Source organism: Cupressus sempervirens, chromosome 10 (genome assembly GCF_028749045.1).
Source record: "Cupressus sempervirens isolate cs-2001-9-10 chromosome 10, ASM2874904v1, whole genome shotgun sequence".
Lineage (NCBI taxonomy): Eukaryota > Viridiplantae > Streptophyta > Pinopsida > Cupressales > Cupressaceae > Cupressus > Cupressus sempervirens.
Window position 1 is genome coordinate 607,508,441 of NC_143127.1, and position 18,444 is coordinate 607,526,884.

General features: G+C 36.5%; 1 protein-coding gene across 1 annotated transcript; it reads right to left on the minus strand.

The window, feature by feature from the left end:
- Nucleotides 1–741: 741 nt before the first annotated feature.
- On the minus strand, nucleotides 742–3,091 carry LOC149535321 (protein FAF-like, chloroplastic). The gene has a single exon (XM_089806542.1). The coding sequence runs from the start codon at nucleotides 2,496–2,498 to the stop codon at nucleotides 1,029–1,031; it is 1,470 nt and encodes a 489-aa protein (XP_089662668.1). The 5' UTR covers nucleotides 2,499–3,091; the 3' UTR covers nucleotides 742–1,028.
- Between the last annotated feature and the right edge of the window lie 15,353 nt (nucleotides 3,092–18,444).

An 18,444-nucleotide genomic window follows, 5' to 3' on the forward strand; every position in this document is an offset into this window, starting at 1 on the left:
TTTTCTTAATTGAAAATATAATAAACAGTCACCTATATCGAATAAGTTGATTTCATATGCTGGGAAGTTTTGTGATGAGCAAGTAAAAGAGATGCATTTTATCACTTAATATTTGATTTTTGAACATTACCAGCGAGATGAATCTGAACTTGATAACCGAAATGGCAGAAATTTAATCTGAACCCAACAATTAAAATCTATATAAATATTTTTAATTATAAACTTTATCTACAAAAGGGTCCCGAAAAAACTACAGCCTCTAAAATTTTCTTACCGACTTCCTGTCTTACCCAAAGGAAACGTTCGCGATTCGCAATACAGTTGCAGTTGGATAGGATAGCAAATAAAAATTAGAGGGCGCCCAAAGATATTTTATAATTAAAAAAACATGCAATTAAGAAATTGAATCTTTTCCCGTAAGAGAAAGAGACGTATCACATCAAAGATTCCAGACACATTTTGTATACTTTCTCCATCTTGCAGTTGTTTACACGTGAGTGGAACTCCCATTTCCCAAACACGTGAGAGGAATATTTAATTCCCCTCGTCCACTCAACTCTCACACAGATTTTAGTGACGACTAGCGAATTGAAAGTGAAATAAAGAGACGGATAATCAAACAGCAGACGAGTACGATCGAAATATACGGAAAATTGGGGAAAATATATACCAGTGAAGAACGGTGAAAAATAAAACGGACTGCTGGAAACAGTTAAGTCTGTCGGTAAACTGAGACGGGAAAAGATTGGAATAGTACTTGTTACGCATAACCAGTTTTACATTGGATAATGAGAGAGATGTACAGAGAAAGTATTATAGCTGTAATATGGACACCAGATTGTTACTGGTTCTCATCGTTAAGCGAAATATATCGACAGTGTGATCCCTGATCAGTGATCACTTGATCCTATACCCACCCTAAACTAACTTCCAATATTGCTGGACTTACTTTCCAGTAATTTTCTAATTATCAAATAGTTTAATCCACTCCCCCAAAATGAGTCACAGTCGAAGAATGGTTCACAGTTTCAAGAAATGGCAATGCAGCGAGGCTCACCAAGTTTGGTGAGCCACTGCCTCACCTGGCACCGCCGGAAACTCTCATTGCACGGAAATTTGGGCAAAGATTTCGATTCGAAATCGCCGCTGGCCGGAAAAGAGTGTTTGAGCGGCTGGTAGTACAGCAGAGCGGGACTGGTTACTAAGCTCTGCGACGGCCTTTCCTGCACAAGATCTTCAAATCCTTTGCTGAAGGAACTCTTTTCTTTGGAGCAGCTGAGATTCGAACCTTGGACGGACTGCGTGTTCTTCAGTAGCAGGCTCACCTTCGCCTTTGCAGTCGAATTCACGTCGAGATTCAGGGGGAACTCTTTGTTCTTTGACGGATTCTGATATTCTGATCTCAGCACGTGTCGCCGTAAATTGGAGAGGCTAGAGAATGCAGAAGAGCTCTTGAATTGCTGGTGCTGCTGCTTGAGCTGATTCTCCTCCGCCTTGGAATTTTGAGCACTGAATTGATGATGCTCTGCAGCTGGAATCTTTTCTTCCTCAGGGGAGAGCACTTGTTGTTGTTGTGTGCTGATGAAATGGAGCTGCAAACGGCCGTCTTCGCGACGCGCGCGCAAATATTTTTGAGATGATTCGACTTGCACGGCTTTGAGAAGAAGCCTGCCGTCTTGCTTGTAAGAACGCATGTGGATGCAGGGGCCGTCGCTTCTGGCGATTGAAGAAAGAGGCGGAGGAAACGGTCTTCTGGACTTGATCTCCTTTTCTTCCTCTGATCCGCTCACATTGTCGGAGATCTTCAAATTTTCCACAAATTTGCTCTCCTGCTCCTCTTCCTCGACTTCTCCTTCTCCGAAAACAAAGGAATTGTCTTCGGATGAAGCTGAGCTGCAGTCGTCTGTGTCGCTGGAGGACGGATACGAGCAATCCGTGCCACTCTCGCAGCCGAGTGATTCAGTGCAAAGGCGAAGGCTCTGATCACTCAGCGTGCTTTTTCTTTTAGCCGGTTGTGCATACGGCTTGCAAGGCTCCCATTTTGAAGAACCGACCTTCAATTCTTTGTTCACAGGCGCCAGGAGAGCAAAAAACGAAGAATCTTCTTGCTTCTTCTGCTTCTCGGACTGAATCAGGCTCCAGAGATCGCCACAATTCTTGTCCGCGACATCTTCTTCTTTCTCTTCTTCCTCCGTAATGGAAAATATTTCTCCGTCTTCTTCCTCACCCCGATCTTCCGACTCCGAGTCCGAAATCTCTTCGGACTCGGAGCAAGATCTGCGGGAAAGCTCGTAAAAGGAACAAGATTTCCGCAGCGAATTCTCCCGACTCATCCACCCTTGCGACGACATGTCCGCGGACAGAGTCCTCCGCAAAGACTGGCTGCTGCCGGTGCTCTGTTTCACCTCCACGTCGACTTCGCAGAGAATCGAGCCGATCCCTTTCAGCTCCGCCGGAGCGCCAAGGTAAGACGGGAAGCTCTTGTAAACATTCATCATTTTCTCAAATCTCGGGACCAAATTCTAACTTATGGCAACAAAATTAAAACAAAACAAAAGAGGCACAAGAAGCAAAAATTCCTTGCGCGGATCTAGAGCAAAAGGCACAGCAAATTGTTAAGCTCAGAAAACAAATTCCGAGCAGGATTGAGCAGCGGCAGACTCTCTTGGCGGACAAATCGCGAGCTGAAACTCAAGAAAGCCCGCAAAAGGCAGCCGGATTGCGAGCAGAAACTCGAGAAAAGCAGCAAATCGAGCTCCAAAATTGCAAATTGAACATCACAGGAAACAGAAGCCAAAAAAACAGCGATGAAGAACACAATTTGGGTGGATACTGGGGCAATGGAGGGAAGGCAAAGGCGGCGAATGGTGTTTCTTCTGATACGTTCCCCTTTGCAGTGAATGGGAGTGAATGGCAGTGAATGGTGATGAGAAGAAGAGGGGAAGGGTGGGCTCTATTTGTAGGCGCGAAAAAAGGGGTGTGGACTCGGGACGTCCACTAAAAAATGGAGAGCATAACGGCCGCTTTACCCCTGACATCCACCATACGAAGTTATAACTATTCATCGCAGTTTTAAAAAGTAGAAAACTGTGCAGTGCAGTTTGCTTTACAACTGAAGTGGCTCCCATACTCTCAGTTACAGTTACCACAATGAACCCTTTCGTCCAACCCTTGAAAAGCTTCAGACAAGTGACTCCTCATGTTTAACTATAAACAGATAAAGTAATCCCCTGCAAAAACAACAGGCCTGGTGTGGGGATAGTTAAACAGTTGACGCAGGCTACGGCTATATTCCTCTTCTGACGTGGACATGCCCTGCTGACGTGGATTCTGACTGTGCAGCACAAAACCAATGGTCGGGAGTCAAGCCGGGGAATCTGATTGTGGGACGGTGTTCTTGTTCTTCCGCCTCACTGGCAGCTTTAACAAAAACAATTATTATTATTCCTTTTTAAGGGTTCTCAAGGATTTTACCTATTAGTGGTGCGTTTGATATTTTTAAGTGGTCAGGTCAACCGACTTTTCTTCTTTGAAATTTTTTTATTTTTAATTTTTATTATTTTAATTGTGCCATGATCAATGTTGTAGAGAAATTATATATCACGCTCGTAGCCCCCATCTTCAATTTTGTACGATAACCTTTTTTCCAAAAAATATATGTATATATATTAGATAAAGATATAGCTCCTAAGCGAAGGTAAATGGGCTCAAATTTTAGTTAAAGAAGAATCGTGCTTTTGTTTGTTCGTTTGAAGTTGTGTGAATTGGGGGGCATTAGTGGATAGAGTTAGTTTGTTTCTAGTTTATGGGTTTTCTTCTTTGAGAATATTATTATGATTTTTTTATAATCAAGATTTTTTATTTATTTTTGGGTCAAAAGATGAATATCTGATATTAATAATGTTATAATGATTTTATGAAATATAAAAATAAGCTTATGTAAGTTTGATATATCATTGTTTAAGATTACAAAAAGGTTATGATAAGTCAGATATGACAATATGCAAATGGAATAAAACAGAAGATCTCATACTTATCAATTGATGAGCTTAAGGGGCTCTCTAATGAATGATTTAAAGGGCGCAACATTTGCCAAAGGTTTTGCAAATGGGGTGTCAAGTAGACTAGGTTTAACCTTAGAGGAAATTTTGTAGTTAGGCATGCTCGAGCTAGAGTAGTACTAGGATGGGTGACCTCCCGAGAAGTTTATGTGCTCCACCTCTGTGGTTATCACCTAAATGTAACGAGTGCTAAGTGTTCCATTCATTCTCCTAGAAAATGGGTTTGTGTGAACCACTACTCATGAAACATGGGTCAATGAGTTTTACTCATAATACTACACAGTTTAATCGTAATAGAAATATCACAATTTTAGCATTGCCCATCCAAGTAGGCAGAATCTATTCACATCCTCTATCGAATAAAATGAGGAGTATCTTCAACATCATAATAATGCTTCCATGTCTTTTGGTTGGATTTCATTTTCTCCTTGCTACTCCCGAACATTACTAACCTCCTTTGTTTGTGGCTTGTATGAGGTAATTGCTTTGTCATCTATATCATCTGTTATGGTATTTTCTTTATCATCTACATCATCTATTGTGGTATTTTTGTTTTGTTTATCACAATTATGTTATGGCATTTTTAATTTTTTATTCGAGAATGAGTCGAGGTGACTCCAATTTTTGTCCTTAATTTAAGTTGATGATGAGATCATCTAAAGATTTTGAATATATTTTGAGTTTTTGAGAAATTAAATTTTGATATTTTTTCATTTATTTATCTAGAATGTTTTTATTTTAATTATTTTTAAAAATATATTTAATTTTATTCATCTAAAAGTAGTTTATTTCATATCATTAAAAAATATTTATTTAATACAATTTATAGGGCAAGGGTCTACTATCTTGTAAATAAATGAGTGAAACAAATAGAATGTTTCACACTCAAAACATGGATAGCTCAAGATAATATACTTTGATAGGCTAAGAAAACTATTTGTTCAAGAGGCTAATATAAAGGAAAGGTAATTAATAGACTTCAAAATTAAAATGCTCTCAAGCTTCCTAATTAGAAGGAAGAAATCACTTAAGTTAATGTGTGATACCTCATCCTACTTCGAGTGAGGAGGATGCTCATAGTCCATTGTGCTTCAATAAAATTGAATGTTTTACCTCTTGGTCATTTTTATTATTATTTTGATTTCTTTCTTATTCTCTTACTAAGAACTTGATAGTTTTGTAGGTCACATGTCCTCAAGAAAATTGAGAAGCACCTAGGATAATTGATATATTATCTCTTCTCCATATAAGACTTTGAAAGATATTTATCTTTGATGGATAAGGAAAAGAGTTCTTTTTGGATGCAATCACTTTTTGAGTTCTTAAAAAATACATGGTTCTTCATTGGTGTCATTTTCTCCCTTTTTTTTCTTTTCCTTTGTCTTCTTGTAATTCTCCAAGCTTTGTCTCTAACATTTGTTCTACCATCTTTTCGATAGTATCTTGGGACATGCTTTTAGGAAGCATGGTGTTAGCCTTTGAGAATTCTTCTTCTTCCCCTACTGACATACACAAGAATCACACTACACAAGTGACCTAGTGCCTTGCTCTGATTCCAATATGATGAGGAGGCTAGGTGATTGGATGGTCATTCACCTCACAACCATCCATTATCTATACTTTTATTAGGTTCAAATCATGAAAATATTGCAAGAATATTCCTTCAAGGATTCTCTCAGTCCCCTTTAGTACACATATGCCCCACATAGGCAACAAAAGACTAGTCTCCTTGCTACAACCCTTGAACATAACATGTTCAAGTATTTGGTCTCCTTATCTCTGTATTCCCTTCACTTAGTTTGGTTGATAACTTGGAGTCTAAATGCCCAGCCATTGCTTCATCTCACCAACTCCTAAGTGTAGTCTCCTTAAACCAAAATATCATCAACTTAACTAGTTTGAAGGCTCCAAGAATGGGTTTCTACTTGATTCTACAACTTTTTTGCAATCAAGCCTATTAGCCCAATTAGGTCACCCTAATAGGTATTTTGCCTACCAATTTTGCTTCTAGTTGAGTCCAACCAAAATAGGCCCATTTTCAAAAATCCTTTTTAGTATTATATACAATATCTTAGAATCAAAGTAAGACCTATTGATTTGATCACCTTAGTTCCATAACCCTCATATTAGGCCTATAGGGCTAATACTGATAGTTTACTACAAATACTTGCAATCAGACTTCTTACTCCTGTAAACTCCAACTCTGGCCATCGTAGATAGTTATGACACCCTTTATTAAACACAATGCACTCATTCAAACCCCCCTCTCCACTTGTACTATCAACCAACTAAAAATTGTTTATATTCCTACTAGCTTGTCACATTGAGATGCCATGCCTAGGGATTCTCACCAAAAAATGGCACACACTTGGAACACTCTAAAACCAACTTTATATTACAAGATATGGTTAGATCTATCAAAATCCAAAAAATTAGGAATTTTGGATGGAGAATGATGGTCCAAATTCCATGATTTCCCTTCAAACCTAGGGTCTATGAGGGTTATAGGGTAACCAAGAAAGATTTGACTATTACTCATGTTCCCTGCAACTTACAAAATTCAAACCAAAAGAAACGTAAATTTTTAAAAAATTACTTTCAGGAGCCATGCATTATTCATGTTTACCAATCCAACCACACAAAAAATGCATATGTTTTTGTATGAATTATCACAGTATGATCTATTGTTTTAAAATCTTCTCCAATTCAACAACACCCATCCTTGAGACCTTAAATGTCTATTTAAAGACATTCACAATGCTTCCTAATTATTTTTTGAAGTTAGGTGACTATTTGTGACTTTTTGCAACAATGTGCCAAAAGTTGTCAAAGTTGTCATGACAACTTGTGAACAATTTGTAACTTTTGAGAAACTTTGTCTTAGACTTAACCTAAGACCTCAAGAACCTTACACTTGACTTAGATAACATTAAAATGAACCAAAAATCATAGCCTAATGGTTTTCTTGTACATTTGAAATCTTTGGCCTTAAAATATGGGCATATGCAGCAAGATGGTGTGAAAAAAAGTGGACACCATGAAAAAAAAGTCAAAAGTACACATAATGCGATCGTGTTACATGTACTTTTGATCAAATTTCAAAAAGGGCCATGGCTTGTTAACAAGACAAGAAAAAAAAGAAAAATTGAACCTTTTTTTTGTATTAATTATAATATAAAGTCATTAACATGTCGATTACCACATAGCAGAGGTCTATACAAGGAAAATAATATTTAATTGATCTGTGGTCCATACATATCTACAATTAAATGTCAGATCATTTCAACAAAAAATATGATTAATGAAGAAAAAAGGAACTTAAAAGTATCCTCAATCTTATGAGGTTTAGTTCTCCATCCAGGTTGTCCAAGGTAGAGGACCATTGGACCACCTAAGCCTCATGTCGTCATCTCTAATCACAGTTTTTAGATCCTTCATAAGTTGTTTCCATGGAAGTGTTGGTACATGGGGATATCACTAATCATAATGCATGGTGTTCTCCCTTCATTGAACTCCTCCTTGTTTTTAGTAATCACAATTACACTTTTAGCATCACAAGTCTCAACCAATATGTTAACCATTTTGCCCAACCTAGTGTTGTTGGTCTTGGGTTTGCTCATAGTGTGACTAGTCTTTCCTTGACCTCCTTCATCCACTTATCTATTTAGGTCCTATATCTCCTTCCTCAACTTGATTTGGTCGAGCATATTCTTAAGAGTACTCTCAAATAAACCCAGTTCATTGGTCTCATTCTTCACCTCAAACTAGACACCTTAATCCTTTAGCACATGTGAGCATGCATGGGTTATCCTCACTGATTGTTTCTCTTTTACTTTGTAGCTGATGGTAACATGCATATATATTTTATGCACAAGGAGTCTCCTCAAAGACTCGATAAGGATTCTAGTCCTATCTTGAAATACATCACCATTCCCAATTAACCAAATAGACCAAAGAAAATAAAAAGAAAAAATGGCCCAAAATTTATTAAGATGCTTGGGGAGGCCAAGGATGTAGCTAGTGATAGAAAAGAATGTAAAAAGTTTAGTTTCAATCTATACACCAAACTAGTTCCAAACCCCTTTGGAAAAGTCACATTTAGAGAACAAGTGGGGCATGGTTTCAGGCATGGAGCAGAAAGAACAGGTGAAGGGATAACCATCAACATTGTTTAGTGAGAGTCTATGAAGTAAGGCTTGTCATATAAAGAATTGGACCTTAGGTTCCACATTCTAATGCTAGATAGTTGAAAAGTGCTTGGTCTAGTCTTTGGGTTCTAAAATATAAGCCCTCTTGGCGTTAAGGTACTCAAAAACTTCATTATTGTCAGATAGAAAATTGTATAAGTTTTTAGCTCTGGTGGAGTAGAGCTTGGAGCCATCTAGCTAGCTAAGGAGGGGTATTCTATCAATATCATTGTCACATTTTTAGGGAAGATTAGATTTTAGCCAAGCATCTTTAACAACAACAAAGACCTTCTCTTTTGAGACTAGGGAAGGTTGAAATTTGAGGCTAGGTTCTCCCAAGTGGAAAGGTTATCATCTATAATGAGGTCACTAAAGGAATGAATACCAATTTTTTCCCAAGATTTGGTTGAGAAACCTTGTAGGAGAGAAAGTGGTTTTCCTTTTCTTTCTAAGTTCCACTAGGGCGATTTCTCCCCATATAGTTTGGCTTGGCTATCAGTAATTTCAACCCCTACCACCTAGTGTCTCACTTTTTCCCATGCTTTCCAAATGGCTTTAAAGACCATTGATCCTTCAACATTGATCTTCCATCTACCTGAGAGTAGGTCATAAATGTGCATCCCTTTCCATGATTTTCCAATACACAAAACTTCTCTTATAATGTTATGTCTAATCAACACCTTCCAAGGTGCACTTCCATTTGTGGATCTAGCAATCCATTTGGTTGCAAGAGAAATTCCTTGCAATCTTAAATCTTTTAGATCCATCCCACCTATTTTTGTTCCTCATAGTGCACCAACTTCATTTAACTGCATGTCTTTTCTAGTTACCTTTCCATCAGACCTCAATAAATTTCTAATAAATTTATGAATGTAGTTGATCTAACTTTGATTAAAGAGCCATGTAAAGTAGTATATAGTATATGCTAACAATATTTTCTGGCATGCAAACTTAAACTCCATCAGCTAGAGACAAGTAATTGTTATTCCATCTACTAAGCTTGTTGATAATCTTCTCCTTAATCCATTCCCACATTGAGTTCAGGTTGGGTGAGATTTAGAAGGGTATTTCTAGATACCTAACTATATGTGAAGTATCACCCTAGGAGAATCCAAATTTACAATACCATAAGGGAGGTTGTTCTTCCCATCCCAACATAATGGATTTGACAATAGACACTTTTCTTTTTTAAGCTTTGCAGAATATATCTAGTTTGGTTGTGATATTATTGATATTGTCCTCTGACAATTCAAAGAGTAGAGAGGTTTCATCTACAAATTGTGCATTACTAATTTCCTCCTTATTAGGTAACATAATTCCTCTAACTTTAGGTGAAAGAAAGTTATATATGAGAATATAGTGTAGACTATCATGTGCAATGAAAAACAATGAGGGAGCGAGTGGGCAACATTGTCTTATAGATCTTGAAAGATAGAATGAGTTTGATCTTAGACCATTGACTTCTACAGTAGCATGAGCTTCTACCATTAGGGTAAGCACAATTTTGATAAAGTATTTGGGGAATCTCAGAAATTCTAGCATCAACTCTATTAACTTCCATTCCATTCTATCATATACCTTCTCATAGTAAATTATGAACATTCCTGCTTGTTGCCCAAATTCCTTAGCCCACTCCATAGTTTCCCAGTAAGTAATTAGATTCTCCAAAATATACCTCCCTTTGAAAAATCCAGTTTGTGTATAATTAATAACATATGGTAGGTCCTCTTTGAGACAAAGAGCCAATATTTTTGCTAGTATTTTGTAGGAGACATTGAGTGTGATGGGCCTAAAAAAAATTTCATCAAGGTCTTATCTCCTTCCTTGGGTATGAGTTTAATATACCCTGAATTGACAAAAACTTCGAGTGAGCTATGTTCAAACCCTTCTTGATATAACATTAATGGGTCTTGCCAAATCCAATACAGGTGGGTCTTATAGAATTCCACCAGTAGTCGATTTGGTCTTGGGGCCTTATCATTACTCATCAAAGTGATAGCTTGAATAATCTCTTCTTTAGATATGGGAGCATTCGGCCTAGTCTTATCTTCCTCTAACACTCTTTCTAGAATTAGTCTCATAATTTTGATCCTTTCACTTTCCATATTCAGATTTTCTCTTTCGAGGTAAACATTTTGTTATAAAATTGAGAAAAGGCCTTTATAATCTCTTTGAAATTAGTGATTAGATTATCACCTCTCTAAGAATTTCAATTTTGTCAATAGCTTCCTCAGTTTTAAGAATCTAAAATAAGTACTTAGAACCTTTGTCCCCATGTTCAATCCAATTGATCCTTGCTCTAGTCTTGGCCCCTTGAATCTTAACTTGTTCAATCCTTCTTAGACCATCTCTAGCTTTAACCAGGGCACATTGGCATGAACAATCTTGTGGATTAGATTGAAGGGTTGCTTCTGCCTCAACCAAAGTGTTGTGTAGTGTTGTCTCCTTTCTTCTCATATCCTTGGGCATCTTTTTTCCTACTGTCTTGAAGATATATCTCCAACTTTCTATCATAGTGTTCCATCTAATTGTTACATCTGGATGTCTTACCACACAATGGTTAAACCATCTTACCATAATTGTGGGGACATTGAGGTCAACATCTTTTAGAAGGGCAATATTGAGGGAAAATCCTTCAGTCTTGGGGACCTAAGATTTTTGGCTATCAATCTAGAAGATATTGGTAATAATAGGGTTGTGATCAAATAATGTAAATGGGTACACCAACACACTCGATCCTTCATCTAACACTTGGAAGCTAAAAGGAAATTTTTCAACATATTATTTGTCCAGTCTACAACAGATTTTGTTGTTCCATTTTTGGAAGTTGGTCAATGTATGCCATATTCCCTTGTGTTTACTTTTCCTTCCAGCCAATGGATCAAACAATAAATTTTTACTCATCATTCTATTCCAGAAGACCTTCTCATCCCCTTTCCACTGAAATATGCACCCTCTATCTTGTCTTGTTGGTTTTCTACCATGTTGAAGTCTCCAACTATTATTGAGGGGATATTGTGAATTAGGGACATCCATTTCCATAGGGAGACCTATTCATATGATCATTAGGTGCATATACTAAGCATACTTTAAATCCTCCCCTTGATTGTTAATATTACCCATTAAACTCTATTGCATGGTGAGGATCCTCATTCAACCACTACATTCATCCACTTAGGACTAACCAGGATTATAGTCCCTCCTCTACCTTTCTCATGATTGGTACAAAAGGGTTTTGCCTCATTCCAAATACATTTTAGGTCTATGTCTAGCTAAAAACTAGTTGCCTTGATTTCATGAAGCATTTGAAAATTAGTCTCCTTATGTGCTTTGAGTATCCTCTTTATAACATATTTACTCTCTAAAGTTTCCAATCCCCTCACATTCTAAGAGATGTATTTGGCCATTATAATAGGGATGGAAGGGTCGGTTTACCTTTGGGAGACCAAAATTTCTTAAAACACTTAGGAAAATCATCCTTTTGTATCTTAGAAGGCTTGGCATGGGTGGTATACATTGAGGATCTACCTCTGTTTCTCTTTGGAACTTGTTCCCCTTCTTTTTTCATCCCAAACACTTCCTCTACTTTATCCTCTACTTTCTTCCTAGGCTTCCATCCTTTCTTTCTAGCATTAAACATAAAGCTTTCAGTTTTCATCCTCATGCCAATCTCAGGGGTTTTAACTCTGTCTCCATTAAAATCTTCCATATCTTGGTCCTCATTCTCATCCTCACTCAGAATTATAATCTCAGAGGCCAATTTCCTCCTATTCTCTCCAAGGGTTGGGGTTGCATCAGGGTCTGAACCAGATAGGATTGCTACCAAGTCAAAAGCATTGAGTTTTTCATCTTTTCATAGGAATCTATAATAGAAACATGCCCATCACTCCTAACCATCTCTTTAGGACTACATTGTTTGTTGATTTCATTTAGGGTTGGAGTTTTTTTTTTAGTTCATGTCCTTTAAGTAGGACTTCTACTTCATTTGAAGGAGATAAAATTGGGTAACAATTAGATTCTTTCTTGAATTTATGTCCTAAACACTTCTTGATTTTATCCAAAACAATCTGTTGAACATTCATAGTCCTTTGTTCAGGTCTCTCTTGGACCAACCCTATGGACTCTAGGGATGAAATGGGCATCACAAGGTTGAAAGGTTCTTGGAAAAAAACTGAAGGGTCTTTCTTGGTTTGGGATTTGAAGGCAGCTTGAAGGGCATCCAATTCCATATAGAGGTCCTCTAAAACATTGTGGGTTTCAATATTTAATGCAAGAGCTTCCTTCCTATTTTTGGCAACATACATATTATTTCCTTTCATTTCCTTAGTGTTAATCTGGTTTCTAGAACTAGCAAAGGGTTTAGAATTTTGTATAAGGGGAAAATTCTTCCTAACATGTCCATCTTTTCTACATAGGAAAGAAACAAGAGTTGATGTCTCCTAGGAAAGAAAGAGGACAAACATATCTACCACCTTGAATAAGAAATGAAACATCTTTGGGAAGCTCCTTGCTTGGGTCAATGACTATCAAGACCCTAGCATCCATGTGTGCAAGAAATGGAAAAGACTTGTCAATCCTGATGACCTTGCCAATGGGGTCTAACACCTAGGGAATTAGGTTCCAAATTAATGGGTGGACATTTCTAACTATAACCCAACATGGTGCAAACAGAGCCATGATTTCTTCAGTTACAACTTTAGGAGACCAAGGTATGGCCTGAAATGTGGAGTTTATAGTTCTTTAGAACTATCTTTCAACTACATTTTTTTGGGATTTAGGGTCTTCAAAGAAGATAAGAAAAATGCCACTTTGAATCTTCTTGTAGAAGGAAAACTTGAACTCTAGTTTTTTTGACCAATAATTGTGTAACTAGTCATTTAGGTATGATCTAGCAGGTAGGTTTTTAAAGTCATGGGTTGCTAGGAAAATAGTGGTGTCTTCGAGCCTAACAATTTCATTCTCTATTGCTTTGTTCATCTAAGAAATAAGAACAAGGACATAAGAAAGAGAGGAGAAATCCTTACCTAAATCTCCTCTTCAACTAATTTTGTCATCTCCTTGCCCAACTTATTCAAATTTTGCTCCATTTGAAATTTCTAGTTCATTCCTCAATGCTTGGGAAAATGATTTTGACAGAGTCAAGAGTTGGGAGAAGGAATTATGTTGTTTTTGTGAGTGGTATTTCTTGAGAAATACCTCCTAGGGATGAAGTGCTCATTAAATTCTCCTACCCTGTGCTGCAATAAATTTTCTAGGGTAGCGTTGGTGTATTGTTCAACCACCTTGGGTGGTCTACACTTGTCATACCCTCGAGGGTAGAGTTGTAGAGCCTAGAGCAACCAACAATTATCTTATAACTTTTCAAAAATTTGAAATTTTCAATAACGTGATTACATTATTCTTAACCAAATACAATTACGTTATTAAGAACTAGAAGCATTGCTTCTAGTTCTCCATAACCCCACTGGGTTATGAAGAGCCTGAAGAAATGAGAGTGAGATATATATATAGGAAGGGGGGTGAAAGAGATGCAAAGGTGGAGTGAGAGAGAGAGAGAGAGAGAGAGAGAGAGAGAGAGAGAGAGAGAGAGAGAGAGAGAGAGAGAGAGAGAGAGAGAGAGAGAGAGAGTTCACCTTTCTCTATAGATGATTCTACATCACTTGTCACTTCTCTATCAATTTTTTTTTTGACTGAATGTGCACTAAAGACCTTCTCTCACTAATTGAGCTACTAGTAGATGGTGAGTATTCATTATCATCATCATTTGACATAGGTTCACATGTATATCTTACTTCTTTCCTTTGTTGCTTTCGCCTTTCTAACTCTTTAGGTCCTTACCTGTAACTTTTTTCATGGGTTCAAGAAGCTCCTCCCACTCTTCACCATTAACCAGGTGGGCTTTGTCTCTTAATCCTAAGTAATTCATTAAAAGTTTCATTCTTAACAACATTAATAACCATATTCTCCATAGCTAGTTTTCTTCTTGATTGCTACAAACTTTTCTCCTGAAATGAACATTTTTTAATAAGTTGATATATAATCACAATTTTCTCTTGGCCAATCCTTTAAGCTTCTAATTGTTCCTATAGATGCACAAAAGGGTTGAAAACTAGATTTGGTGGAAGAATAGTATTGGATCTATTAACTATGACCTAAGGGGATGTAAGACCCCTTATGGAACACTTGATGGTCATAATGTGTCGCAAGGGCTCATATAGGATCATAAGGGGTGAGCTAATGTCCCTTTCAAGAAGTTCTAGGACCCCTTATGAACCATTTTGACACATTATAGCCATTAAGTGTGTCCTAAGTGGATCTAGTACTATTCTTATACCAGATCTAGATTTCAACCCTTCTGTGGATCTACAAGCTCAATCACATGACTAAAGGTTTGGCTAAGAGAAAACTGTGATTTCATATCAACTGATTACAAAATGTCTAGTTGAGGAGAAAATATAGCACTGACTAAGAAGAAAACTAGCTATGGAGAATCTGGTTATGAATTCTATTAAGAATGAATCTATTCACAAATTACTCAGGATTAAGAGACAAAGCCCACCTAGTTAATGAAAAAGAGTGGGAAGAGATTCTTGGATCCATGACAAAAGTTACATATAAAAACTTGGAGAGCTAGAAAGGGGATAGAAATAAAGGAAAAAAGTAAGATATGTATGCGACCTTATGTCAGATGATGATGATGAATACTCACCATTTACTAGTAGCTCAAGTAGTGACAGAAGGTCTTCACTGCACATGCACTCAAAACAAAATTTTAAGGGATATTATGGGATCTTAAGGGATCTTAAGGGGTCTTAATATCCCTGTCAGCACACTAGGACCCTTCATGACCCCTTTCGATACAGTAGAGCCAACAAGTCTCTGGAAGCACTTATATTTTTCAATGGAGGAGATACACCCATTCGATCCACAATAATTTTAGAGATCTCACCTCAATTGTTGTCACCTCTTCTAAAGCTTTCTCCCAACTATACCTCCTTGTCCTTTTATAGCACCTACATGAAAACATAAATATGAAGTTTGATGATAAGCTCTATAGACCTTGTAGGAGGGATGACAACATATAAAGCATTCCAGTTATCAAAAAACATATCAAACCCATCTTGATTCACAAATGTTATTTATATCCTGACTTGATACATTTTTTCATCACTAGGTCAATTTGTTTATGTTCTTTTTCTTTCCATTCTAAATAATTTTTTCAATTAGGATTCAATGGTTGTACAAAATCTTAATGAGAAATCCAATACCCCATTAACATGTAAAGTCATAACTACATACTTAAAACCAAATACTTATGCAAACATTTTCTACAATGGAAACAAGCTCATGTATAAAAGTGACAAAATTATTGCAATTTATTAAACTAAGTGTATCACATAGGATAATGATAACTACATTTCCATGCCCTCCAAATCTGGTGGTGGTGGCATATTGATGAACTTTGATGATTCCTGAGATTGTTGAGACTGAGAATACCTAGTTAACATTCACCTTGGTTGCACTTAACACATGATATGCATGTGAGTCTATGTCATATGATGATGATGAATACTCACCATCTACTAGTAGCCCATGTTGTGATAGAAGGTCTTCGGTGCACCTCCAACTACTAGGTTGTCATGGAAAACTTGTTATGAAGATGACACCTCCAACTAATAGAGTATCATAGAAAACTTGTATTGAAGATGACACCTACAACTACTGGAGTGCGATGGAAAACTTGTGATGAAGATGGAACTTGCAACTACTAGACTGCCATTGAATCAACATACCTCAAAGCCTTCACATGAAGTCTCTATCATTTCTTTAGAAGATGTTTTATCTTCTAGTTCAACCACAAGAATATCTCTCCTATATCCCAACCTTACATTGTATTGTTGCATTGGAATTAGGTCTTCCTTGTAATGGTCACTATTTGGATGAACAAAAAACTATCATGGAAAAATTGTGATGAAGATGACACTTGCAATACTGGACTATCGTGGAAAACTTGTGAGGAAGATGACACTTGCAATTACTGGACTGTCATGTATACAAGTGACAAAACAATTGCAACATATATAATTACCACATAGGATAATGATGGTTTCATTTCCATGCCTTCTAAATCTAGTGGTGGTGGCATATTGAATTGACGTACCTTAGAACCTTCATAGGAAGTCTCTGTCATTTCTTCAAAAGATAATTTATCTTTTGGCTCAACCACAAGAATCTATCTCCTATATCCTGACCTTACATTGTATTATTGCATTGCAATTAGGTCTTTCATCTCCATTTGGATGATAAAAAAACTATCATAGAAAACTTGTGATAAAGATGACACCTACAACTACTAGACTATCATGGAAAACTTGTGATGAAGATGAAACCTCCAACTACTAATCTATCATGGAAAAATTGTGATGAAGATGACACCTCTAACTACTAGAATGTCATAGAAAATTTTATCTCTCTTGTTTCAAATTGGGGGGGGGGGGGGGGAGAGAGAGAGAGAGATTAGGGCACCTCTAGAATTATATCCATACATTCATACATTCACTAAAGAGCTTATCAACATGTTTCATTGTTTCAAGATCTATGCTAAATTGGCTATTAATGCCAAACATAAAATTTTCTTTCATCTCACCAAGAGCTCCGATAATTTTTCTAGCCATTTGAGGAGAATATTGTTGTAGGTTTCCTTGTTTGTCATGGCAATGCACCCTTGGCTTAATTTTAGACCCTTCTTCCTCGTATTTTGACATACAAACAAAAACCCATCACTGAATTTAATTAGATGATAAAAATCAAAGAGGAAGTTGAGTAAAATGAATCGACATACCTTAGAGCCTTGATAGAAAGTTTCCTTCATTTCTTTATAAGATGATTTATCTTTTGGTTCAACCACAAGAATCTCTCTCCTATATCTTGACCTTACATTGTATTGTTGTATTACAATTAGGTCTGCCCTATAAGGGTCATTATTTGGATGAACAACAAACTAAATGATTCCAAGATCCATAGTTTGAGTTCTACAAGATAAAATTTCCTTGATAGAACTGACATTTAAATCTTTGTATAAAGTCCATTGTGCATCATCCCTCCACCACACTCTTTTTGTCATGGGATTTGAGCAGTCTTTGGTAATACACATGTTTTCCTTACAATATATTTTTTGATTACTCTCACAATATTATGAACCAAACAATGAAGCAATTGAAAAGTGTGATGGTTCTAATGTGTCCTATGCATGGCTCATTCAATGCGCAGAACTCAAGATTTAGATTTTTTTTTTTATAGTGCCCTAGTTGATTCAATCATTTATTTGATGAGATTAATCCATTTTTGGGTAGTTGCTTCATTAAATAGGCATAATCAGGCCTTTGAACAATTGAATATACTTTTACATATACGTAACACAATCACATTATGTCTTGTAAATTCATACTAGATATAACACAATCATGTTATGCCTAGTATAGTCATACTAGACATAACATGATCATTGCATGTCTAGCATATAGTTTAGTCATATGAAGCATAATGTGATCACAATTTGTTAACAAAAAAGTGTGACCACATTTAGGCTTGGTAATAGGCCTATTTAACTACCCAAAGGCTTGGGTTGATGTTTTACCTCCATTCTTTTTAATCTTTAGACATTTTTTCATTTTCTAAGATCAAATCTTATCTTTGACTTCATCAAGTTTGGAAATGGTGAAGTGGGTATCTCTAAAATTACCACCATAATCTCACACATTTTCTTACCTTTCTAACCATATATATATTTTTAAAGATTTTGGACAAGATTTACATTGTGAATTTTTTCTCCTATATTAGTGTCTTGACAATCCTCTCAAACATATGTCTTACTATTTTCTTAATAACTTTTGATCTATTTAACCAAATGGAAAATAAATTACATATTATTGTTCTACACTTGATTCTATACACTTTTTAAAAATAGTGTTGATTTTAGAGGATTTTGATGCAAGTTACGTCCAGTGCATGAAGAGGTACCATAATTTTAGGATGGAGTCACTTGAAAAACCATAGAAAACAATTACTCATCAAAATATTATGAAAAATTAAACAACTACTAGATCTCACTCGTACAGGATCATCCAACAAAAGGGTTTTTCAAAATACTAAATATAATGGTATATTTTGTTGAGCAATGGAAATAACTATACTAT